The following is a 27966-nucleotide window of genomic DNA, read 5'->3' as shown; positions in this document are numbered from 1 at the left end:
CGTGTGAGAGGGTTCTAATAAAAAAAAAAAAAAAGGTATGAAATCAAATGGAAAACCCCATCTGTGATGGATACTGAAGTGGAAGAGAAATCCTGTCAACAAAACCAAGTATTTGTTTCACAGTACTGTGAAAGAGCAAATGAATTCAGAAAGTTATTCTGTTGTGACAGCAGCTGAGGTGCACAGGCTGTTGGCCACTGACCTACTGGGTGCCACCTGCACTGGATGCCTTGTAGATTTTGTGACCAAAGGTTATTGATCAGAGAGCTCCATCGTGGGTATGAGGTTTCTGCCTGTCTGCATGAGGAATTTGTGACTAGCAAGCTGGAATGTGGCATCTCTGACCAGGATAACTGAAGGGGAATCACTTTATGGCATTAGACTGAGATATGACGAGCTTATGGTACTGGCAGGGCAGGACTGTGTTATCAAAGGATGATCATCTACATTCAAAAATGAGATGAGAGTTGATGGACATGAGCATGCACTCACCAGGGGACTTTTTGGTCCAAGGTGCTGCCTGAGAAGGAAGGTAAATTAGCTGTTGAGCTGAGCCTGGGTAATGTAGCTGCTGGAAGAGGAGGCCACAGGAGCAGCAACAGCACTGCAGTAAGGCAGTTCCTCCTACCCAGCCTGAACGACTTCACATGTATGCTGAATAGCAGGGAGAAGCAGGGAGCTGGAGGCTGCACTTCAGGGCAGTGATGGATATTTGTCACCAGTGCTCCCAGTCCTCCTCAAGGAACTTCAGTGTCATCTCTTCCCAATGTATGTCCTGGCTATATAATGCACTCAGCCTCTTGTGTTTAATTGGTGACATTTGGTAGATATTCGTGCTTGGTCTAACACTACACCAGGATAAGAAACATCAGGAGACGTGGTCTCACTTTTCAGTTTACATCCTCCGTGCTGTATATACTTCAGCAGGAACCTTATAAGTGTAGCCACTGTATGATCCGCTCATGTTTTGTTACAGTGAAAGATGTAAGCAAATATCTACATCTTTTATTAAGAATACACACATATGAGTCCCCTCATCTTCTAAAGGCCCAAGTCTGTCATCATTTAAGTAATGACAGACGCACGTCTCTGCCAGAATGAGGCAGAGTCTGGAGCTATCCATTCTGTCTGAGGCTAGTTTTATGTTGCCAAAACATAACTGTGTCTCCTGCAAACTTGAGATCCTTTAGACAAAAGCAGACAACATTGGTGTGCAGTTATTTTAACCCTTAGAGTTCAGATGCCCTTCTACTGGGGAAGGGAGACAGTACGGGAACAACCTCTTCCCAAACCTGCTCATGCTGTAAGGAGCTCAGGGAAAGCTACGTAATGTGGCATTGCAGACTACACCCCTAGCAGCCTATGTGTAGTGGCTATTTGGCAGAAATAAACCAGCTTCAGTTGTACTTCAGGGTTTTTTTAGCTCCAAAGCAGAAAGGGCACATTGTACTCGCTGTTGGCATCACCGTCAGGATTCGTGAGGCAAGCCTTTAAGCTGTTCTTGAGGATCTTGCTATTACCAGATGTGGCCTAGAAGGACCTTATCTACTTGAAATCCAGTTGGTCTGGAGACAAAAATGTCAACTTTACCAACAAAATGCTCTGTGCAGGAACGTAAGACTTTCCCCCCACCCTTTCTTTTCATTTAGGAAAGTTAAATTCCCTCTAATGAAATGAAAAGCCCCATTACATGGAAGGCAGGCATGACTGGAAGGACTCTTTGTCTCACAGACTGTTTGTTGACACTGGCCCACTGTGTTGGCAGCAAAGATAACGTATTGAAATTGCAATTTAGGGGCCACTAAAAATAGGTAGCCCTGACATTTGTGCTCTAACTCAAAATTCAGTCATAGTTTGGACTTACACCATTTTTAGCTTATTGAAATGAGTAATCAAAAAAGCAGGTGGAGGTGGTGGGGAAGTGGAGCATACGCTGCAATTTTAAACAGTGACTTTTTCACAAAAATTTACATACCAGCACTGCGGTGTGCATCTTCACGCTGGGTGATCTGTGCATATAATTAGCATCTTTTAGGAAGGAAAACTTCACAAGTGTCAAAACACTGGTTTTGTATTAGTAGTGCAGAGACGAATGTTCCTAGCTATATGTTACAACTATGTAGAAATTATGCTCACGTTTATATAGATAGGTGAGGTCCTAGCCACCAGGGTGGAACATGGGAGCTGCTTAATAAGATTCAAGAAAATATATTCAGTGAAAAATCTCACTGCCACAGAGCAAATTCTTTCTTTAGCCACAAAACCAATTGTTCTTTCAGTTTTCAGCCACCAAACTAGCACAAGACTTCTGCTTCATCGAGAGGGGGACACCTGCCCACATTGCATTTCCCACTTGCTTTTCAGTATTGACAAATAAAAGGTGTAACTCTGAGCATATGTATTTCATGGTCTATAAAAAATACTGCAATCCTGTAGCATTCAACATTTCATGTAACTATAGCAACCTTAAATGATGAATGAAATAGGTCTGAGTTAAAAGATGCTTCTGCCAGCTTAGCACTATGGGAACCAGGCAGGATTGTTACTGGCAGCATGGGAACTAGCTGTGACATTGCAAACTAGTTGCTTCAGAGATCTGTCATCATTTCAACCTCTTTCTTCGAGGTTCTTACTTTTTGGTGTTGGGTTTAAGGACAGTTACTTGAGTGTGCTTCTGACATCAGCTTTTCATAACTTTGCTCCAGACGTCTCCTAAATGAAATGCAGAACTACTTTTGCCTTAGTGAAATGAATAAAATTTAGACACTTTAGCCCATTTCTAAGTCATTCTTGATTGATCAGCTGAGATCATCTGTCTGCTAGTTTCAAAACGTTTCTAATGTTCTCATCGTGTAGTGTATGTCAGTCCGTAGTGCTAGGAAAGTTTTGTCACTGGGTTGAATGAAGACAAAATAAGAACAGGGATGCCTATTAAAATTGCCTTCCTTAAAAATGGAAGGTAACTTTACTGCATAGGTGTGGTTTCTTTCCTACAAGCATAGTTTTGCTCTTTCCCTAGGGAAGGAATAAAGGCAGATCCTTTCTTTTCTTGAAGAAATACTGATTAATTAATACAGATGAACTGAGAACTCTGAGAGCTTATTCAATGAACACTGTGAAATACTGTGCAAGGCTGATTAGCCCTGAAGACTAGTATCACTTGTAACAATCACTTGCAATTATTAAAAACTGTTTAAAGGCTCTATGTTTCTGGGAAATAAGTATTATAAAATATTTTTATCACATAGAATTGACAACCAAAAAATGCTTGAATTCATTTATTTGTAGCATTTCTCATCCATGCTCCCTCATGGCGAGTTCTGCCTGCACAAGGCTCCGTGCCAAGCTCCTGTGGCACAGGACTGATTTTAGACAGAAGTAGTCCAAGTATCTTCACAAAGCATCCAGGGCCTGGCACTTCCAGCTGTCCCCATCAAGGTAAAGTGGATTTTCTATTCACAATCACAATAAAACTGAATGATTTTAATCCAAATATCCTTAGCCTTATGTATGGGTTTGGTACAGAGCAAAATGCAAACTGCCAGGGAAGTTGGTCGCAACTCTCATTAAAAAAAAAAAACCCTGAAACCAAACCCCACTTCCTTTCCAAAAGCCTGTCCTCTTTTGTACCCAGATAACCAGCCTTAGTGCAAAGCGCATGCCAGCTTACTACTGGGAACCTGGGCTTAATGCAGTAAATGTCCATTACACCCGAAGTGATATTCATTAGACATAGGAAAGACAGCTGCTTGGGGTAAGCATCCTTCCACTGGGGCCAACCCTTGCGCTCTCCGAGCACAAAGCGTTAACAGTGTAGTATTTAGAATTAGCTTAAACAGGCAACACATTTGGTTTCAAGTGTAGCATTAATTACATATTATCTCTGAAAAATGTTTATTGATTTTCAATACACACTTCACTTATCAAGAAAATGTCAGCATTGTTCTTGTGATATTATCAGTCCTGTGTATGCAAGGTCCAGCCTTTCAGACCTCTTCCCACTGAGCAGAGCCCTAAACCCCGAGTTAAGCTTTTCTCCCTGTGCTTGTCCAGTGCTTAAAAATGGGAATGATCTAATACAGCACACACAGAGTTGCTGCAGGTAGTCGGCAAAAAGATTCAGCTAAAAGGGGTGTTAGTCAATTTGCCCATTCATTGACTCATGCATCCTACTTTAGCTTACAGGAAAAATATGTAATTAGAACATTTTTCTATTACAGAAGCAGTAGCTGTCTCCCGGAATTGACGCTCAAGTTTCTTTCTAGATCTAGCCCTCACTTTTCCCATGCTGACCTCCTCTGCCAACACGCACACACACACTTACTGTCTTTTCCGCCCTCCTGTCCCCATCAGAATGGGGGTTTGATATGCTCATTTCCTGTAATGACTGTTTTAAAATTTTCTCCACAAACTAAGCAATGAATAAAGATAACAGCATGTGACATTAGATGTTCTTGATTTTGCCAATAGCAGCCTGACAGTTAAATGACTTAATGATTAAAAAAATTTGACTCACTAGTTTATGAATGGCCACGTTTAAGAATGTAACCCCTCTTAACTTCTTTACACCATGGTACAGCATAATTCACTCAGCCTAAGAGGAGGATAATGACAGTTTTATACAGGATCTCACATCACACCTCCAAGTTTTCTTCTTATCTCAAAGGTTGCACCGCGCATTAAAGCAATAGTCTGCATTAATCTAACCTCTGACATTTGGGCCATATTAACCCACCGATGCAGGTTTATGTATCTCACACCTCAGACCCTATCAAGAAATTTGGCAGTGGCAGCTTGATAAGGACACCATACCTTACTGAACTTGTTCTAAAAACAACATCAGCAAAACACTCCTCTGGTTGCACTTTTTAATGACCTTGCTCACTTGTGCTCACTCTTCTTTAGCTATTGTCCATATGGGTAGTCCATGCTTCTGCGGCATCAGAAATGCTGTAAGGAAGGAGCACTGAATATTCCCATTTTTCTGTAAAAATATTAGCAGCTGGGCGGAAAAAATCTGTTGAAAGTCTATAAACTGGAAACTTGAGCTGTTCATTTTTTAGATGGTAAAGTAATTGTTAAAAACAGGGTTATGTTTTTAATGAGACTGATCACATTTTTTTCATTTCTGTACTGGACTAATTAACAAACCAGTCTTCATTACCTGCTACTTTACAGTGAAAATTCTACCACAGGGATGTTTTTGGTATTGCAACAGTTTAAGCAACCACTACAGTACGTTCAGATTCTTTTTTTGCTCATGTGGTACAGATAGTGAAATATCACTCCCCAAATTGTGTATTATCCCAGCTTCCCAAGCTGGGATCTGCAGTGGAATAAGTATTTCTAAAGAAGGAGAAAATAACGAAATTCTCAAATTAAACTTAGTTTGTTTCAAGAAAGCTGGGATCATTCTAAGGAGTTCTGCAAGTGCATCATCTTAATTCTGCAACGGAGTGGTTCAGGCAGGCAGCGTTTACTGCTGGAATGTTTATATACCTTTTCAAAAAATAAAAATAATTAAAACTACACTTTCAGAAAATCTTAAAGCCTGCAGATGGGGTTTCTATCTTCTAATTTCACCCTTAGACAAATTCTCATTCGTTTTGTTGAAAACTTTTTGATTACCATATGTTGATTAAACAATGATGGCGACTATCGTAATTAAAGTACAGACAAAAGTCAAGTCAGCTGTTTTATTAAATACGTAATTCTAAAAACCTTTAGAGAAGTTGGATAATGAATGCACTGAAGAGCACTTGACTGCACAACTTAAGAAACAAATGATAGCTCTGCTTCAAAACTGCACAACAGGTTCTTGAGAGATTCCTTTTCACACTTGCCCAGTGATATTTTTAGGAACTACAGTTTACAAAAGAGCCAGCACTTTATTGCAGTCACTTTTCAAGGCAGCTCTGGCTAGCCTTACATTCGTTTTATCTCCTTTCCTTTTTTTCTCTCATTATCTTCTTGCTTTCTTCTCTTCTCCTCTTAGTTACAGGATTCCGTGGATCATAGATCTCAAAAGTGTCTTCATCCTGCATGCTTGCATCTTTCACCTTTCTGCTTCTATCTTCAAATTGGAGTACATGTGACATCCTACAAAAATAAAACATAGCTCAAACTCAGTGAAAGAACAGAAAGTTATGATTTGTAATTATGATATGCATGGCAAGATTTTAGCACTGTGACTTATCTTTGTGCATAACAAAAAAGATCCAAGTTTTGTTGGTTTTTTTTTGTTGTTGTTTTTGTTTGCTTGTTTTTTTCTTTCCTAGTAGACCCTAACATTATAGGGTAACCACTTTTGTGAAGACCCATTTTGAAAAATACAGCCAGAGTTTGCTCTGCTGGATTTTATTTCACGTACTGAACTCTCTTGTCTTGCCTTTTTCTATTTAACATATCTTCCCAAATGTACTGAATAATTTTCCCAGGAACAGGGAGTGTTTCTCAAGTTTTCCTATTAGTCACTTTGGACTTCCTTTCACTGTTAGGGTTTTACAAAAGGGGGGAAGGGCTTGCATGGAAAACGCTTGAAGTAGGTACACAGAAGATCAAAAAGGGAATGCTTCACATCCTGCTGCTCCATCTTACGGTTCAGACCATGCTTTTTAATTCTTTGAATAGCAGACTAAACTAATGTTTTGTTCAATCCAATGTTTTTTCTACTTTTGATTAGAAATTTCCCCCCCCATTAGATATTTCCCCATTTCAGCAAATTCCCAGTAATCTGAAGACATCACCATTACAAGCTGGAGAAGTGGGCCCGTGTGAACCTCAGGAGGTTTAACAAGGCCAAGTGCAAGGTCCTGCACCTGGGTTGGGGCAACCCCCGGTATCAATACAGGCTGGGGGATGAAGGGATTGAGAGAAGCCCTGCCGAGAAGGACTTGGGGGTACTGGTGGAGGAAAAGCTGGACATGAGCCAGCCCAGAAGGCCAATCGTGTCCTGGGCTGCATCCAAAGAAGCGTGGCCAGCAGGTCGAGGGAGGTGATTCTGCCCCTCTGCTCTGCTCTGGTGAGACCCCACCTGGAGTACTGTGTCCAGCTCTGGAGCCCTCAGCACAGGAAAGACACGGACCTGTTGGAGCATGTCCAGAAGAGGGCCATGAAAATGATCATGGGGATGGAACACCTCTCCTGTGAGGAAAGGCTGAGAGCGTTGGTGTTGTTCAGCCTGGACAAGAGAAGGCTTCGGGAGACCTTATTGCAGCATTTCAGTACTTAAATGGGACGTACAAGAAAGATGGGGACAGACTTTTAGTAGGGCCTGTTGCGACAGGACAAGGGGGAATGGCTTTAAACTAAAGGGGGGTAGATTGAGTCTCGATATAAGGAAGAAATTTTTTATGCTGAGGGTGGTGAAGCACTGGCAGAGGTTGCCCAGAGAGGTGGTGGATGCCCCATCCCTGGAAACATTCAAGGTCAGGTTGGACGGGGCTCTGAGCAACCTGACGTAGTTGAAGATGTCCCTGCTCACGGCAGGGGGGTTGGACTAGATGACCTTTAGAGGTCCTTTCCAACCCAAACAATCTATGATTCCATGATAACCTGGAGTCAAAAGTAGTTTGTTAGCTGTAGTCAGTGGCAGGAAAGCCTGGAGCTTATCAACTATAGCCTTATTAGCAGGTGTCACTGAGGTGAGAATTAATACAGAAGCTGTCAGAAAACTATGAGTTCTAGCTTGGACAAACAAAATCTTAAACAAAAAGATAAATTATTTACTCGAAGAAAAAGAGAGGTGGGAGGAAAAGAAGAAAACCAAACCAAAGACGTTTCCAAGTTGATCGATTGTAAACCTATAGATCTTTTGAATATACAGTCATAGTAAAGCTGCTACTTATGAACCAGGAGAACAAGTATAAAGTTCATATGTTCAATTAAAAAAAAACCCCAAAACAGAATTAAAAGATTTTTCAGTGCAAACAAACATGCCTAGGCAAAAATCCCACTTATGTTTGGATTCTGTATTAATCAATTGCAAAAATGTCTTTGATCGGACAACTTAAAATAATAACTATACAGAACTGAATCTAAGCATTTCAATCTTTATAGCATTAGATGTCTTTGTCTACAGTCTTTGTGACAGAAAATCCAAGAAAAACAAGTTGGTATCAGAATGAAAGTGTAGTGGCCAATGAAATACTGCTTTATCAGTCTCTTGCAACATGTAAAAGGTCCTGAATTAAACAGGTTTTTCAAAGAGCTCTAGTGCAAATCTCCATACATAAAGGGAGGGAGGGAGAACCAGCTCAGTTACTGTAGATTACAATATAGTACTATTAAAGAAACCAGACAAAATTCAAAGCTATAGACTATATGAGATCTGTTTGAATGCTTTAGAAAAATCTTAACAACAAAAATTGAGACTTTTCATCACAATTGATTCTTGACATGTGGGTTTCAAAAATCTCTTATTATACATCATTGTCAGCATGCCTGCATATTACCCTGTCCTATGGAAATACTTAAGAGTTGTTTCCAGTGTATAAAACTTCAGTAGTTTATAACCCTGTACACACTAGTAACACCAAAACTTATTTTTTTTTAGTCATATCTACAATTCAGAATAACATAATGTACCATCAGAATGACTCATGATTGCGTATTTGTAGTTTAATTATAAAAACATTGTCTCACAGTGGAGGGACTGAAGTAATTTATTTTAGTTAACATGCTTTCTGCATTTGTCATATTCTTCTCAACTTATTAAAGATGAGCATTTGAATATTTTTTTAAGAACACATACCAGATCACACTATCCTAGTCTGAATTAAAATATAGGCCTAAAGAGATGGAGTCATCCCTTGGAGAGTGGTTTTAGAGTGTGTTACATCAGTGTATGTAGAAGTGTAGTCACACTTAGCCATTTCATCAACTTGGGTTTTCAAAGAATGCCTCATCACACTTGCAGGATACAACTAATAGGAATTAAAAATAAATACATCTCCAATTCTTGGGTCAGGCCATACTGCGTCCCAGGTAGTTTGCAAATTAGATGCAGTAGACTCAGACTAAGCAATGTTTACTTCTCTCCAAGAGCTGAAAGAAGTCATAGTCTCTGACTCCTATTCATAACTTTCCACTGAGGTGTTCCCAGCTGTGATTAAAAATAAGCCAATATTAAGAAACTTTTTGATATTCCCAGAATCAATTTCAGATGCAGCATCTCATAGGTAAAGCAAAATAAACACAGACTGCGGTGGAGATTTTAAAAAATATTTTCCTGATGTAAACTTAAGCTTATTTTTTGCAAGTCACACAGGTAGACCTGTTTTGCATCTATGTAAATGGTAAATCACACTTACTACTATTTTCTAAAAACAATTCAAATAGTTTTCTTTTTTAAGGAACATAGGAAGTATTTAATAATTATTTCCATATGAATTATTTGAATTTACAGTAATCTTACTCAAGCTCCTCCAACAAAAGTTGTACTTGAACAGTTTTCCAAGTGCGGAGTTAGGGCTGCAATTCCACAAACACAGGCTGCATGAGACTTTTCCTTGTTCGGTTTATATCTCTCTTCCCTTCTGCCTGCTCCTGGGTTCAGCGGGGAGCTGGCTGCCCAGTCATGCTTCTGCAGTCACTGTGCTGAAAGCTCTAACTTCATCTCTTCATCTCTGGTCTTTGGGATCTACTAACTTGTGCTTATCACTGCTAGCTGACAGTTCATTTTAAACAAGTGAGACATACAACTTTAAAACATACATTTTCTTCCAAATTTAAAGGATGAAAGTTTCTCAGCTGTCCTATGCAAAACTCAACAGAAAAAAAGTTTTGCCACTTAGGTTTTTTTTCTCAAAACTAGTTTTAACAAAATAGCTTGCTAAAACTGATGATTCTGGGTTTAAAGAATCTAGGTGTACAAATTGTTGACTTTGTTTAGAAGAAGTAACCACAAAATTATTTTCTTAATCTCTTCTATCAAGATAGTGATGCAAATCAGAACCAGCTATCTTAGCATGGATTTATTTCTGGAAAGGGCTGATTTTTACGCCGGCCAGATGACAGCACCCTACAGTTTAACTATTGTCCTATCCCATGTAATGGGGGAGCAGCTGTTCTGCACTTCTTTCCTTCAGTGTCACTAAAGGACATTCAGTACTTGGCTCTCTTCTGTATTCCAAAACCGAAATGTCTTGAAACATTAGACTGAAGTACCTGAATTAATTTAAGACTGTGTCAGAGACAGCAAAGGATTTCAAAGGTACGTGGATATTCTCCTGGCCTACTGATATTCTCAGATAACGATTTTTGCAACATTCAGCAAACAAGACTGCTTCTTCACAGTTACTAGCAGAGGAGCTCCTATATGTCCTTAAGCTGTGGTAACTAATACATTACCTTGGTGATCAGTTTGAGTACTTTCTAAGAGATAACAAGTGGGAGAATGTTGGCTGCAACTGAAGCTAAAGAAGAAACTTCAGCACACCAGAAAGCATTCAAGAACTATTGCAGTACAATTAAGCTGTGTCCAATAGTCTAGCATAGGCAACACCATATTTGCCAACCGTGCACCAATGAACGAACCCCACCTACACAGTGCTCTCCAGGCAGACTCAACCAAGTTTATTCAGGAGACAGATCATGTTCTTTTGAACTACTCTAGAGAGATGGTACTTGTAAGAAAAGATATGATATGCCGTAATCCCTCTGATTTTGAGATGTGTGACCCAGACACTGGATCTGAACCATATGCCAGCTGCTGACAGGTGGCAGTCATGTTAAGTGTAGCATATACAGAAGTCTGGTATTACAACAGCTCTGGCCTTTCCAGAACCGCTCTTTGGGAGAAACCGAAGTGGCAGTCAGTGAACTGAATCATTTTGAATCTCAGCAAGAGCAAGGAAGCACTATGCTTTTGCACTAGTGATGAAGCTCAGATCTCCAGGTACAAATGCGCTGCATGCATCAGTGACTTTTATACTAAGTGAATGAAAGTGCAAAGCTGCATTGCTTAATTCCACACTTGCTTATCAAACTGACACAGCTGTTGGCTGTTACCAGCTCACCTGCTGGCCATTCAACCTTCCTTGCACCCGTGACTCTACACAGCATGCCCTCTGGTGCCTCCGTCACTTCAGTGGAGAGCCTGGGACATTATCTTGCACTCACCTATGTCAGCATTTTAAACAGCTGAGCTTTGCAGTAAATCATCAACAGGTGTGGACAAAAGTTATGTTCTGCCGACTCTGTTTTGAGGGTAGTAGCTTTTGGCAGAGAGGCAGTAACTTCTTAAGCAGTTTTAGCCAGGATTCATTTGGAGGTGCCTGCATAAAACGTGGCAGCTGGTGATATATCCTTTGTTTCTGCAATCAATAGGCACCAAGAAAAAGTAACACACAGCTTTTCACTTTCGAGCTGCAGAACAGTATGTTACTAAAAATGCACTACTTACAGACAGTACATCTAAACTGGTGCTCAGAACATCAGCAAAAATTACATACCGCTTCTAAATGCAGATTAAATGAATTAAGCAACTAATCACACTGCTATAAAATTTATAATATTAGAATTTTGCAAATTATTGCTACATTTTATGAAAATTATTGGTTCTCTCCATCAGGATGCTTAAAATGAACAAAGCAGGAGTAAGCATGTACGTCAAGAAATTCAGTGCTGCTTCTTGCGTTGTACAGGCTGTCTAAAGAAAGAAAGAGAGACCAATATGGACCATAACTACTACCATTCATTTCTGAGTTTAACATTGCTTCCAAGTCACGTGCTACCTACTTTTCTCAATTATCACCAATGCACCATATATTGAAAAGAAAAATAATGAGAGGTACTCAAGCACTACTGCTTTCCTTAAATTATATTCTATTTGCCACTAACATTTTCTCTCAAATATTGTAAATGTGTTTGTTAAGCTATAAGCATTAACGTAGGAAACATTGTAACACTTTCCTCCCATCACCCTCATGATACGCGGGCAGTGGATAGAAACGTAGCTCATGTGAACAGATGAGGAAACAGATGAGTGAATCCACAGATCAAAGCAACTGAGATCTCTCTCCCAAGGAAAAAAAATTTTGGCTGTTCTGGAAGAATGAACTCACTGGCACTCTTTTCACTTCCAGCAGAGTAGCGGGTGGCACAGGAAGAGGAGAGACAGTTGAGAAACACTGAGAGACAGTTGAGAGACCAAAAAGAAAAATAAATTGAGGAAGGTAAAGACTAAAAAAAGGATAGGCATAAGAAACAAAAACAGAGAAAAAGAGACTGACCAAAATGTAAATAAAATTAAGAAAAATGTCAGATGACAATTGAAAACAAGCAAAAATTTTGAATCAAGGCAAGAGAACAAGAGTATGAACAAGACAAAAAGAATGTCAAAACCATGAAACAATGGGTATTTTGAAGGAGGAAATACATTAATAACATGTAATCTTGTTTCCACTTTTTTTCAGAATTGAGATGCTACAACCAAAACAAGCCTTTTGGCTCAGGCTGCTGTCACCATTCCTTGCATAAGAATGTCCAACAGCTATACAAGTAATTTTGTAAACACAATGCAGCAGGAGAGAGGAAACATGTTTATGTCTCTAATGAAACCTGCAACCATCACTAAGTGCTTTGTGCAACACAACTCTTGCAGGCAAGTTCCCTGGTTTCTGTCTGCCCTATCTCACCATCCAGCTTTGTTTATCTTTTTGTGTAAGAGATAACCCATCATCCCTTTTTTCACGCAAAGGAGTCCTGTAATCCAAGTTTCTCTCTTACAGATCATAGAATAGTTTGGCTTGGAAGGGACCTCTAAAGTTCATCTAGTCCAACCCCCCTGCCGTGGGCAGGGACATCTTCAACTAGATCAGGTTGCTCAGAGCCCCCTCCAGCCTGACCTCAAATGTTTCCAGGGATGGGGCATCCACCACCTCTCTGGGCAACCTCTGCCAGTGCTTCACCACCCTCAGCATAAAAAATTTCTTCCTTATATCTAGTCTAAATCTACCCCCCTTTAGTTTAAATCATGAAAAGAAAAATTTTTTTGCCAAGCATTTGAAGTAGGTTCTGATTCTTACAGCAATGAGGGTTGATAGCATAAGTACTGCTATAGACCCAGTCTCAAACCTGGATTCACCTCTTTAATTCACACTGTTTCACACAGCCACTGGTATCACAAAAAAGATGTGTGCAGGAAACAAGCTTCCTTGAGTATGTTTTGTCTCATTACCTCATAGTATCGGAGCTGTGCTAAATTACCTGTGAAAGCCCATACTGTTCTGTAGCACTTGGTATTTAAACCTTTCACGGCATCACACACTGTTCCTGTTTGAGCCTAATTTTGCTAAACTGGGTTTGATTTCACTTCAACGAAGTTTATAATGTCTCCTAGTAATAAACTGTAGTCATTGGTTTCTGCTGTGATTGTTATCACTAGGAGATTTCACTCTGTCTTGTTTCACGGCTTGTTTCCACCATTCCACATTCCTTTGTTCCTCTTTCCCCATCTCCTTTCCTAATGATCAGACCGCTTGTCCCTCCAATTTTTTGTGCTTTCATAAAACCTTATATTTTTCAAATTTATTGACTTGCTATTTAAAAAGAGAAATAAGATTTACTATTCAGGTCTAGCCAAATTAAAATCATTAGTTATTCCATAGAAGTTTCTAATACAAAAAAATTCTTAGAAGAGTATTGAGAAAATTGCTATAAATACAGATATTTGCCATATTGCACTCAACTTCACAGGTTAAGTATTTAATTCTACATCAAAATAATACTGTTTCAATCCATATTAGTGAACATGGTACAGAGCATAGATTTTAGACTGAAATTTAAGATTTCACTATTGCTATAAATACCCCCACCCCAAGCACTCTCCTGAGGTTAATTTCATATCTGCAAGACCCAAAATTGGTATTTTCTAGCTTTCGGATGAACGGAGTACTATTAGCCTACAATATTTCAGCATTCGGATGTTAACAATGGCGGTAACCTATTATTGCTGCTCTTGCACAGAGCAAAAATCTCCCCAATTCTAAGAAAGCAAAACTGATAAAAATGTGCTTTAAAAAATATTATACAAAGTCAGACTGTACACTTCTGTTAACTTTGACTAGCCCTTTGAAATTGTTTTGCAAGTACTGGAGGATGAAGAAATTGGTTCAACCTCTTCAGAATAGCCAGCAAGTTTTGGGTCCTCCATAGGCCAAAGAAAGAATTGTTTGTATTTTCTCCTGGTGTAGGCCTACAGCATAAAATGATCAGAACAGAAATTTTGCAGATATTTCTAACATAATACTTTTTTGAGATATTCTATCTGAATGCTATATGCTCAGTTTTACCCCAAAATATTCACTGCAAAAATAATAAGAAATTAATAGTTTCACTAAGTATGGGATATCCAGGTTAAAAACCCCCAAAAGATACTTCAGTTTTTGCAAAGCTAACAACAAAATAAACTATTCTTGGTGAAGACTAATGTAATAGAGTATCCTCCCATTGTTCAGGATAGTACTAAGCATTTTTTTTTTCTCTTGGAAGAAGATTTAGTTGTAAGTAACATTCTAAGAGAAAGGGAAAATCAGCTTAACTATGAAAAAGCTCATCCAATTCAAAAGATAATCAAAGCACTGGGGGAAAATGTGATCAGTTCTCATAGTATCAGAATTAGAAATATGTAAAACCATGATGACTTATGATTTAAGCAATAAATATTTTTCTATAAAAAATTCAGTTATCCTATTTTTATATTGCATCTGTTTGGCAAAAATTCATATATAGTATATTTACACTATATCCTTGTCCTCTTCACAAAAATGTTAAGTAGTTTGATGAAAGAAGCTGGGCGCTTTAAATAGACAACTGCTCCTGGTAGAGTAGATTGGTATAGAAGACTATAATGCAAATTCCAGATGTTGTTCCAGACAGTGTACCAGTGCAGAAAAACTTTACACAGCATTTACTATAAGGACATGGGAACCGCCATACCAGAACAGACCAATGATCCATCCAGTCTAGCATCCTGTCTCTGGCAATAGCTTGTACAGTATCTGATACTCTAAAAGTCAGCAAATTGCCTCCCCAAGTTAACACAAACAGTCAGGCAGTATTGTATCCTCCAGAGCACAGAGCTGGAGTGAGGGGGAAGGAGAGGAGAGCATTTCTAGCACAAAAATACTCAGGTTTTCATAACATTCAACATTCTCTGGACACCCCCCCTTCTCTTTTGTCCCTCCCTCTTCCCATTCTGAGTATGTCCAAATCCTTACTGTTTAAACAAGTCATCAAATGAGATGAAGCTGGGGTGCCTGAAAAGGTGTGTAAATACGCAGGAAGCTTAAGCTAGGCTATTAAAGATTTAGAAGATTATTTCTTCATTCTTTACTAGGTTTGCTGGCAATAAATAAAATGTGAGATTTCCAGACAGTAAATGTAATACTAGATATCCCTTGAGTAAAGCATGGATCATCTCTGAATTTAAGTCAAACAGTAGTTGATTCCAGGCCCAGATGCCTAGTCCAAATAAACTTAGACATGCAGGAATTAACAAAAAATAAACAAACAAAAAACCCACCCCAAATGCTCTAAGTTTCTCAGGCATGCCAAACAGCTACAAGCAATAAATATACAACTTCAGCAGAACAATTTGTTAATACAAAATTATGTGGGCTAGGAGCTAGCATTTACTTATCAAGTTTTGACCACATTCTAGCAGTAGAGGGGTGAAGGTGGAGAGAAAATTAGAGGGAAAAAAAAGATTTACAGCAGAAGGTTTTTTTTTTTTTCCTGTCTTCCTTTAAATGTTAGTGGCAATACTAAAACCCAAACAAACAGTTTTTTGCCAAACAGAAAAGAAACCCCTCTTTCCAATGTGTTTCTAATACAGACCTCTGGCATTCATTTATCCTTTGTAACAATCAAGTAAGTATTTTGTCAACTTTTTAAAAACGTAGTTGAGTAAATCAATGGCCTTAGAGGAGAGACCTAGTATAGAGCCAGTTTTTCCAGACTAGTGGAGGAACGTTGGCTCAAGTCTGGATGGGAGGAGGGGAGCAAACATGGCTTTAATCCATCTTTGTGCCTCACTGGCATAAATTACAGCAGCACTTTTTCTTTCGTTCCCCAAACTAGCATCGGCATGTGAAAAAGACTGCTGCTTAGTTTTCAGGAGCTTACTGTGTTTGTCACAGTTAAGCTTCTGCAACTGAATCTGCAGAGGCTGGTGCTAATCTTGAGGAAGCCATATTTCATAATCCTCAGTCTGAGGTATTACAGCAAAGAAAAGAGACTGCATTTTAGAAAATGTGTATAAAGGTAGGTTTATGAAAGAAATATAACCAATATTTTTAGGTGTTTATCCAGAAGAATTTCACTATGCAAAGTTTAATACTAGATGCTGTATTAAATAGGAAATCCTGGAAATAAAATGTGGAAGACCTTATCAAATTTATATGGAGTAGATACTAACAGTGTGCATTGTGATTTAGTTCTTAATATAAATTAAATCTTGTAATATAAAAACAGTCTGGCTAACTTCAACATTTACCTGTTTCTGAAATTGCTATTTCAATTAAAAAAAAAAAACCCAAACCCAAACCAATTCTAGCCTACTCTCTACAACACACATTGGAAAGGTGGTGCCTTGATAGTGTTTTTTAGACCCAAATCTCTCTCTCTCAGCCACAAAGCCTTTTACTGGGAAAATACAATAAAAAAAAAGAAATACTGTGTGTTCCCACTCATAATTGCACCAAATTTCTCACTGAAACCAATGCTAAATATTCCAAGAGAAGCTTTCCTTTTATTATCAACAAAACATTTTTTAAAGAAGATAAAGGATATAACTATTGATGCTGGATAGAGAATACCTTCATTGAATATACAGATTTATTTTTTGTTTGTTCTGGAGTAAAATACAACTGTCTCTACAAACTGGGTAAAAAATTATACAATCAAATTGCAATGAATATCCTGGCAGAAAGGGCTTAGCATTAGCACCCAATGTTATCAAAATATTTAACTGGCCTCAGTGGTAATTTTGCAAAATTCAGAACTGGGAACAGATTACAGTATTTGACATATATAAACCAGGCTGCGCTTTAAATGGTTAGCACTGAAGTTCAGTGAGGGTTTTGTCCACAGAAGCAATAAATAATAAAACCTGACCCATTCCCTTTATTTTTTGCTATAATCAGGTGATCAGATCTATGCAAAGCATCACTGTGCAAATCAAAATAATATTTTGTCACCAAGAAGGTACCTTTAAAAGCCTAAGAGCCACAAGATTTTAAACAGTCTATTTAAGTGAACAGTGCCATTAAATTCCCACTTGAATTGTTTTTAATCTTTGCTACCTTAAATGAGATAACAACTAAGATGACAATAGTCACGCCAACATTAGTAATTACACAACATGCACATGAAACAATCTATTAAGCAAGATCTGAAATGCCACTTTGTTTGAGATGGAAGAAGTTTACTCTCACATAATTTTCACAACAAACTTTGACTGGAAGTTGAAAGGTATTTTCAGGCATTGACTTATTCACTTTGATTTAAAAAAATGCCTATTTTTCCTATCCCTCAAATTAATCAACATTTAGAATAGCTCAGACTCAACAAAGGTAACTAACCACAAGAATTTTAAACTGAAAAACCATGTGAAAAACCACCACCTCATCCCAAATTCCCATTTTACTCGCTCTTTCTTGTCCCACAGTATATCTGAAAGCTGAATGGATTTGTTATTTCATATCAAAAGAAAGAGTAAGTTTCAGAGTCTAGACATCCTCTCAAAAATACTTAAGTGACTGTATCATTTACATTTGTCACTTAGTTATAGCTATGACAGCATTCCATGGGGAAGGAAAAAGTTGATCTCTTCTAAAGATTAAGATGCTTTGTAGTTCACATCCAACACCTTACATTTCACCCAGGAAACGCTGCAGTAGTTCAAGTTATGAAGCACTGGCATCACATGCTATTAATTAAATGAGCTATGTAGCATGCTGGCAGTCACAGTCAAATTCTAAATGGCTGTAGAGTACATTACTGAGAGCTGATAGAGGCCAGTGATGACATCTGAATCCAGAAGAAGAAATCCTAAACTTCTAGCCGGGTACAGAATGAAGGAAAAATTACTGGGCTCCACTGTAACACAAACGCTAAAATGAACTGGAGGTCTACTTGCAGCCCTGACTTGTGAACTGATGGGATCAATAACAGACCAAACCCCTCTACTGAGGATGATACAAACTTTGGCTACTTCCCTAGTGGCAACAATAGTTTAAATGCACTTCACATAATCATGTTCATCTGGTAAGGAACAACTTTCACATGTTAATATTCCAGTTTCTACACTGAATATTGAAGGTCCAGCAGGATGTATCGGGCATCTTCCATCAAATCCAAACTGAAGAAGTAACAATAATGTAAAGCCATACTTATCAGGACTCAGATTACCACCGTGGAAACAGTTTTCAAGCAAGAACAGAATATTGCCTCAATGCAATGTTCATATACCAATACCTTCTGGTGCTCTTCTAGTATCTGCTGCCTATTAGCTATTACGTACTTCAACTAAGAACTTAGTTTGTTTAGAATTGAATGGATGGGCATATCTTTTCAATCAACCCACAAAAAAAAATCACCATGATTTGCTAGCCTATGTGTCTTCCAGGTTTTATAAGGTACTGTAAACTTGATTGGTTTAGTGTGCAATGTATTTGTTTTTTCAGCGGTATGGAGTGCTGCTCCTTTTGAATTTTGGCTTACTTGATCATGACAATTAAGCTTTAAATTCAAGAATGGTACCAGAGTTGGTTCATAAAACTTCCTGTGCATTTTATCTGTGAGAATGCACAAACAATGGGGACCCTTCGTAGAAATATGGTAAATTGTCTTGGCAACCAGGTGAGCTTTAAAGAAGGAAAACAGTGGGTTCTTTTCTGCAGAAAATTCCCTCAGCTCAAAAATTGTCAGGATTGTAAAATTTCTCATAGGAATAGAAATACTTCAGTATGTCAATAAATCTAGCAGTTTCAGGAAGCCTCTGCTTATGTTCAAAGATCAGAGAGAGAGAAGAGCGGAAGATAGTCCAGAATTTTGGTTAAGGATATGACAGGTGGATTTTCATAGCAGAGAATCTGTTCCTTCCACAAAGACCAGTATTCCATCTGGAAAAGTGTAGATATATATTTCTTACGTTTCATAAGGATGAAAGGCTGGTAAAAATAGAGTTGGAGAGCCCTACTTTTAGGAGTAGATAGCCATAGTTTAATGTCAAAGTTAAAAGGTTAATGTGGTAGGGTTGGTTAGTTCACTTCCACTTATGACTTTACTGGAAAAGAATATAATTACAGAACGTATGTATAATATGAAGTTTTGTGAAGAAGTGTTTTGAAAGTTTACTGGAGTATTTAGAATTTATGTGATTTTGGCAAACAGCAGTAGTAGTATGAAAAATAGGATATAATTCAGACAGTGCAATGGCTGAATTTCAGTAAGAGCAATCAACAGCATGGGTACAGGACAGAGCTAGGTTAGGCAACCATTCAGTAGGAAAAGATTTGTGGCTTAGAAGGGACTGAAAATGAAGCATGAAAGAAACAATGACAAATAAAGTAATCCTTCTACTCAACACTGACAAAGACTTAGCTGAGTGTTGTATCTAGTCTTGGATTTCATGCTTTGAAAGAGAGATGAACCACTCAGAACTCTCAGAGTTACTTGATGGGAGGGTGTTTCAGAGTAGTAAGTATCACTCTTATCCTATTTGAAGAGGAATATTTTGCACAGATTAACTAAAGTAATCAATCTTTGAATATATTTGATGGCCTCTGAATTTTTTTGTCCCATAGCTGGATTCTCTCTACGGAAAATATCTTATGTTGTGTTCACAGGATCTGCATCATCAGTTTCATTATCTGCAGTTGCCATAACACTTTCTGGACTGAAATTTGCATTTTACTATAGCTGTAACTATTTGATATTATAATCAGAGCCCTGAAGTGGCACTACAACCTGACTGGGTGTCACATGCATGCAACTATACGCACACAGCAGTCCAAGTCCTAAAGAAGATGAGGAGCAGCAGTGTTCTCTATGAAGTGTAGCCTGTGCAGTGTTTTCACTTTCAAATTCAGGCCTATCCAGTAATCCAGATGGGAAGTATCAAGTAGATGAATTATTCCAGCTGGGTCTTCTGCTGTGATGTATTTGGTTTTCATACTATTAGTCTTTAAGCAGATGATACCTCACAGCCGCTGTGATGGAGCTCATCTACATTTTGGGGAAAAGTATTCTTGGGTAAGACTTTAAGCACAGAATGAGTGACTCATTTCTGCCAGATCATCTCTACCTACCTCTGCTACATTCTGTACAACCCTTGTGAAAGAGAAGAATGAAGTCATGCATCTGACTCTTTCTTATTTGGACTGTAAGCAAATAAAGAACAACTAATGATTAAATAGTACTGAAGGCATCTGGCAAATCATTAAAAGAAAAGCATAAGCAATAGTTCTCAATATGGAGGCATAGGGATAAAAATGCTTGTGCCTGGAAGAACTAGGATCAAGCATGTCTTCCTGAGGTACCCAGATGCTGTAAAAATGTGTCTGTCTACTTGTTTGCAGACATTTTTATTGTTACGAGTACCCTTTCTGGCAGTACATACCATGTTTATTTTGATACTTTTGAATTCTGTAGGGGAAATTGGTTTTTGATTGCTGCAGACAGATCTATATAATTGTTCTCACATAGCAATAGAGTTTGCAACAGAATGCCTCAGCAAAGATTCTGGTATTTCATGTTAAAACTTAGTATTACACATTTCTCTTCAGCTCTCTTCACAACACTTCCTCAGATGCCTTCTTAGACAGTAAAATCTGGTAATAATTATCAAACACCATACACACTGTTTACAATAGAGTCATATTTCTTCTTTTTTTCTTGCACAAAAAGTAGAATGCTGCTGAAAAGTGCCCAAACGTCTGCTATGCTCCATGCCAATACAGCAGCTCAGCCAAATATGCAGAGAGAAGTTTGCCAAATAAAAGAAAACATAACAAATTGGTAATGGTTTCTATCTTGACAGAAAATGAAAATTATACCTCAATGTGTGGCCACTCGTGTGGACACATAAAAATGTCTTAGAGGCAATCATTTTACCTCAGATACCACACCCTGACAGTAGAGCAAAGCATACTGGCAGGCTTTCACTTCCCATAAAAACAGCAACCATGACCTACAAAACGGCCTGGAGGAATCACGTAATTTGTGCATATCATATATGCATATGCCATACACTAATTGTATTTAATAAAAATCAAACCAAATAGAATTATTGTCTTTTGAGTAGTAGATTGGAATTAAGAAATAATTTTAAAATGTAAAGTCATTATAGTTATCTCAAATATTCCAATACAACAAAGACACAGAAAACAAACTCTTATCCCAAAATATGAAATTTAACTTTCCAAGCGATTCTAACAATCATTAATAGCTTTTAGAAGACTTCATTGCTTTGTTAATGTTGTATGTGATTATAACCAATTTGTGTAACATGTACATTTTACAATTTATTTAGCTTCAAAGTAAATTCTTTGAAAACAGACTGTCTCATCTGTCTGTAATGTTAGTAAGTACATTTACCGTGCTGCAAAATTAATATGATGTTAATTATTAGTCTATTATGTAGACTATTTCATATTATTATAAGTCTTTGTTTTAGTGCAATTCTGAATGCAATATGATTTTCTGAGCAAAAATACAACTTCATAATCTGAAATTGCAACACTCCATTCAGTATGAATTACTTACAGAGAAAAGAATTATCGCCAATTATATGTCAGTAGTTACTCAGAAAGGAATAGGAAAGATAGCGATTGGACTCTATAAAAGTCGTTAAAAGACTGGTTATATTACTGTGACAAGAAAATATCAGACATGAAGACCAGTCCTTCAGGTTCATGGAAATGCTGCATAAGGGAGGTTTAGACTGGACATGAGGAAGCATTTCTTTATCGAGAGGGTGGTCAAACACTGGAACAGGCTTCCTAGAGAGGTGGTCAGTGGCCAAGGCTGTTTAAGAGGCATTTGGATAACGCCCTTAAGAACATGCTTTAGCTTGGTCAGTCCTGAACTGATCAGGCAGTTGGACTAGATGATAGTTGTAGGTCCCTTCCAACTGAAATAGTCTATTTATAATTCTTGGAGAACTTAGAAGCAAATTGGTAGCTCAGAAGGATCTCAAAATAGCAGTGAAATCCAAGGACCTCAAAATTCATGCTGTATGTTATCCCTCACCCTCAAAGAGCCTGCGATAGGAAAAGACATAATGAAGGAAGACTACATGATTTGAAGAAGCAACCAAACAGATGGTGACAAGAGAAAACTTAAAATAATAGCAAGATAGTAATAAGAGTTATCCTGAAAGGGGCAAGATTTACGAAATTATTTTCTCTATTGTTTCAAAAGCAATAAACCAAAGCCAAGATGTGTGTGTTTTGATTTATCTGTTAAAATAGCCAAAGAACATAAGCAAAGAAAGCAAGGCTGTATTTCCAGATAATGGAATTAACATTAAAAGTAGAAAGAAAACTTACACTTTGCAAACCTAACCTCCATTTATATTTTAAAATACCATGTTCCGTTCTTCTTACGTACAATAAATAAATAAATAAATAAATAAATAAATAAATAAATAAATAAATAAATAAAGAGGGGGGTGTGTGGTTAGATTCTAAAGCTATGAGAAATGCTCAGTTCTTTGGGGGGGGGGAATGAAATAAAGAATATAACCAATAAAATGCTATTGTTTTGAAAGAATCACAGGATTTTTAATAGCCTACTTAGTAACACTTATATGCATTTTCAGTGATGAAAATGCCAAGATATCTGTTAAGATGAAAGCAGGCTACACTAATGCTCACAAAGAAACACTGAAAAATTAAATGTACTCATTACACACTACGTATGTAAAAATAGTTTTATAAACTGCAAGAATTCTACGCTAAGTGCTATACTTCTAGTGTTAGTCTTTCTGCCAGTACACGTGTCTGAAGTTTTCTGCAAATCCTAGAATTTCCCTTATAAGGTCTTAGCTCAATTCAGTGAAAAGCAAGAAGGTGCGAAGGTAAAGTTGCAGAATCTGTGTAGCTTTATCTTACTAAATTAAAATATATGCAATGATTCATTATGTATATGATACAAACAAGAAAGGAAAAGTTATCTAAGAGTGATCTAAAATTTCAGTTTCATCAACACAATTGGCCTCAGAATTTGCAATTCAGCTTACCTTTCACGACCTACGGTTTTTTAATTTTTTAAAAATTTTTATGGAATGTATCTTTAAATAGTCTTAAGATATTCTGATTCACTATATAAAAAAATAAACATTTTTATAACATATCTTACTGTAACTTGATGTGTAACTTACAGATAGTTGAAGAATTTATCAAAATGTGAAAGAAAAAAAAGTGAATTAAGATGTAAAAAAACATTTTTCCTTCCATATATTATCTTCCCTCACAGTCTTTTTTATAGTGTCTTTTCTCACTTCAGCCTTTTCTCACTTTTTCATTTGTAGAATGACAGTAAAAATAACTAAGTTATTTAGACAGTCTGCATTTCCTACCAATGCTGACTGTCTTCTCATCTGAGAAAAACAACTTTGTTAACATGGTTATCTTACAGTTTTGTAGGAGTCCTCTCAAAACAGATGCAGGATGCTTTAATCACATTTAGTTACATCATTTATTTTCTATTTAAAAAGGGTGTCTAATGTACATGTTTGTACATTTTAGTTTTTCTCCTTATTGTAATTAAATTTTTTTCAGGTCTAGTTCCTGGTGCTAGTTTGGAGATTTTGGGGCAGGTAGTATCCTATTAGTTTCCCTCTCCCAGGAAGGCAGCCTTTAGGACGATCATAAGGGTACACCTGACGTATTTTCACTTAATAATTTTAAGTTATCTGAGATACAGAAATATTGGTTGTCTTAAAACACTTGCCAAGAACTTTGTTAAGGTTTCTATTTTAGTGGTAGTTTTGCTTGTAGCTTTGATGGCTTATGCATACAACTAAGGAAAAAGTTGTAGGCAGAGACAACCTATTTTATTAGACCAGCTATATTGCTTGCCTTATAAAAAAGGATGACCTGTCCTTACAAAACATTTTTGTTATGTTTTTTTTTGCTTTTTTCTTAGTCATTTTATGCAGATATTTTTATTATCATCTAGCAGCTTGCAGTCTAGGACTTCAGGATCACAATTCCAATCATACTGATTTTTATCCCCATCCCTACCTAAGGTGGGTTCTTCGGATGGGAGATGAACATGAGACAACATGGTACAAGTTACTTCCTTGACTGGGAGGTGTTGAGGTCGTAAGTTCTGCAGTGCTTTATCAATTCCAGTCCTACCCCACTTCCTTGCGGTCACCCTACACTTCAGGTGAGTCTATCAGTCTATCTTAATCTCATCCATCAGTCTTTAAAATACTTACCACCTCCAACACAGAGTTTTAGTAGGACTTATAACTACACAAAGCAAAATGTCTTCTACTCGCCCGCCTTATTTTCCAGAGTGCTAAACCAGTACGTTTTAGCTGACTCTTGCTGCAGCAGCTGTCTTCACACTTGGTGTTTCTGCTACTCCTTAAATTTATGCTTAACAGTGAGAATATGTTAGTGCAGTAGGATTTCCAGGAGTAAACACAGAAATCCAAATCCAAAAAACTCACCATCCTTCGTCATTATCTACTTCAGGTTCAGATACCTCATTTTCAGGAGTTTCTTCAATTGCCTGGGTTAACTTTGATTTGAATCGGTCCAACAGTGCCAGTGTCTGAAATTAAATACATGGTTTTAGAGAAGTTACATATATTTATACACAACAGGTGTATACAACATCTTTAAACTATTATTATTTTAAGAAATAGTGCAATAAGACGGAAGAGAGATCTTTCATATGAATTTGGAAAAAAAACTGTAGAGAGGCAAGTGAGAGAGCAAGAGGCAGTGGGGAGGGGCAGGGCGAGAGAGCGAGAATGCATTGAGAGTGCTCATCAAGAGAACAAGCAAAAGCAAGCAAGCAATATTGAGGCAGCAAGAGCAAGCAGGGAAGGCGCCCCGCAGGTGTGAGAGAGCACTTGTCTGGCCATCTAGTGAAACCAAAATGCGTATTTAAGGAACAAAACCTTGTGGCTACTTACAGAATAAAATAGCTGATTAAACGACACTGACTGCTGACAATGAGTTTTACTGTTTGAACCTGCTATTTTCTTCTTGTAAAGCAATCCGTTGTGTAAATTACAGATCATTCAAGCTTTGAAGACCCAGTTTGATTGATATTTATATACTTTACATTGCTGATCTTTTAAATTATGTACTGACATTGAAAAAAATTCAAAGCTTTTGACTCCAATAAAATGAACCTCCTTAACTAATTCTACAGATACAGGTTCTTATGCTGCATACATTAAGCTCATACTGATTTATATTTGGTATTTTATTCTCCAGCTGACATTGCCCGGTCTTTCAGCTACAATGAAGTCGTCACCAAATCTCAGGTGACACCTGAAGATCATACCGCAGATCTTGTTTCTGATCACCTGGAATGCAATTTTGATTATACAAGAATTGCATGCCTGAGCCTTGTGATGGGAGAGGGGGCTCTTCAAAAAAAGGGCAGACCATAAGAATAATTTGCACAGCCTACAGCTTATTTCTTGCTGATATTTGAGACGTTCCTGGAAAGGAAAGCATCAGGGAATAAGTGCTTGACTGAATTTATCTGGCAGGCTACATTTAATATGTAGGTGATAGGTTGGCCACCTATGTTGTAAAACATGCCCGTATGGCTGTTTAGTTTTGTTTAGTCAAGTTTTTCAAATTTAAAAGAATAAAAACTAAACAAGAATAGAAAACAGAAATAGGAAATACCAGAAGTGTTCACTGGAATCAAGTTTCTTTCTGGGAGCAATCTTAACTTTAGGAGTTTCCTGGCTTTTGAATTCTTTCAAAAACATTTTTTAGCACTGCCAAAGGCAGGTTCTGGAGGGCTTTTTGCATTTATTTTCTTTATTTTCTGTTTAATCTTCTGTTTAAGATGGGAGAGAGGAAAATCTCAAAGATATCTGGGCCTGCAAATCATTCAAGTTCTATAGCTTTCTGTATTATTGCAAACACATCCTGATCTCGCAACATCTGAGACAGCAAATCTCTGCCTAGGCAATCAGAAGAAAACAAACTAACACTTTTTACATGAAATTGTGACCAACCAAAGTCACATTCCTTGTTTCTTGTCTAATTTTCTCTAGTGCCAGCATTCCTGTGAATAGACCTGATGACAGAAATAATTTTGAAATATCTTAGCAGGCATTTTTGCAGTGAGTGATTAGATGCCATACTTTGGATCAAATGACTTTATAAATTGACCCTTGTAGAATTATAAGGTTGGGACTTCCAATATCTAGTATTGTAAGGAAACACATACCTTTCCCCCTCTTCTTTAACTCTTCTACAGAGGACGGAAAATGGTATTGTGCTGTAGGACCAGGTAGGAGGGATGCAAGGATAGAAGAGGATCTCCACAAGTGAAATGGATTACAAAGAATTTGATTAATTATTAACCCTGTTACCAGCAGGGTTACATAAATAAAAATTAAGATCTACTAAAATATACATCCCTGTCATCTCATCTTGTTTTCCTATGATGTCCAGCACAGGGCTGATATAAATTCATTAGAAGTGGTTTCAAGTCCCTTGATCCACATTGCCAACAGAGCTTTAGTACTCTTTGATTCAAAGTTAATGGGCTTTTGAACGTACAAAGTTTCCATAAACTTCTTAGTTTAGAGCTAAATCAGCTTGCCGCATATATAAAGGTTTGCCAACCGCTGCTTTGAAGTTACTAAGCCTCAAGTTTCCAATCTCTTCAACAGTTGAATATGAACATCTTCGTAGCTGAATTGATAAACCAATGCATTTGATGTACTGCACAGATTTTAAGTTAATGGTATTTTCCACTTCACAGGCAGTTTCATATATTTAAGTTTCAAACTTTCCTATTTCAGAAAAAAAAATATTTACGTCAAACTTTACTTTGCTTGTATTTGTATACTAAAGTCTACATACATCCCAACTCATTCTGAAAAATAATTTTCATTATATTTAAAAAGGATTCTCTTTCTACAGCACAGTTAAAAACTATTTCTGTTCATTTCACAACACCAAAAGGTATGGATGAATTTAATCTCTTTAAAACATAAGTTAAAATGTTAAAAAACCCAGCTTGGACAGATGCCAAGTATGCAAACTTCTGTCCCAATACTATCCTGTGGCAAGCTGCAGAGCCAAGGAAAGCACTGTACAGAAATGCAAAATCTTGTAAACGTAATCAAGGATACCTCTGTGTGGGTAGCATTTCCCTTCAGAAGATTTTATTGACTAAACTGATAGCACTTTCAAATACACATTGAAACTTCACTTACCTGTCTGTCTGGGTAATCAAAATAGGGGATTGAAGAGTACATATTTATTTTTACAAATAAGAAGATTATTTTAATAGAAAATGAAACATAATGGATTTTAAAACTTTTATTTTTACACAAATATAGAAAGAAACATTTTCAGAACTTTTACTGGAATTTTTTTCCCCAGGTTGTGTAACTATTACCTGATCTTCGCGAGAAACCCCTTTCTTTGGCTGCTGCTTACGCTTGTCTTCATATTTTCTCTTCTCCTGAAGGTATTCTTCAACAACACTGTTTGGAGCAGGTTCCTCCTCTGAATAAGTAAACATACTTGATTAAACAAATTAAATTTGGTTTTATGATTTAGTATCATTTTGGAGATCATTTGTGACTTCTGAAATACCAAGCAAAACACTTCCATAAAATGTTTCAGTTGTATTGCTTTCTCAGAAAGTAGAATGATTTGCTACTTGCTGAAATGAAAAACACAACACTGTACTGGGCAGATGAACCCCAAAAATTTTTGTTTCAATTTTATTTTA

General features: G+C 37.4%; 1 protein-coding gene across 1 annotated transcript in view; it reads right to left on the bottom strand.

The window, feature by feature from the left end:
* Positions 1–5682: 5682 nt before the first annotated feature.
* Positions 5683–27966, bottom strand: part of CWC27 (CWC27 spliceosome associated cyclophilin) — a 123200-nt gene continuing 100916 nt past the window's right edge. The window contains exons 12-14 of the mRNA XM_076363008.1: positions 27628–27737; positions 24692–24795; positions 5683–6099 (exon numbers count right to left, since the gene is read on the bottom strand). Of these exons, the coding sequence (XP_076219123.1) occupies positions 5937–6099; positions 24692–24795; positions 27628–27737 (377 nt within the window). The 3' untranslated portion in view covers positions 5683–5936. The remainder of the gene's footprint in view (positions 6100–24691; positions 24796–27627; positions 27738–27966) is intronic.

Source organism: Aptenodytes patagonicus, chromosome Z (genome assembly GCF_965638725.1).
Source record: "Aptenodytes patagonicus chromosome Z, bAptPat1.pri.cur, whole genome shotgun sequence".
Classification (NCBI taxonomy): domain Eukaryota; kingdom Metazoa; phylum Chordata; class Aves; order Sphenisciformes; family Spheniscidae; genus Aptenodytes; species Aptenodytes patagonicus.
This window is presented reverse-complemented; position numbering and strand designations above follow the sequence as displayed.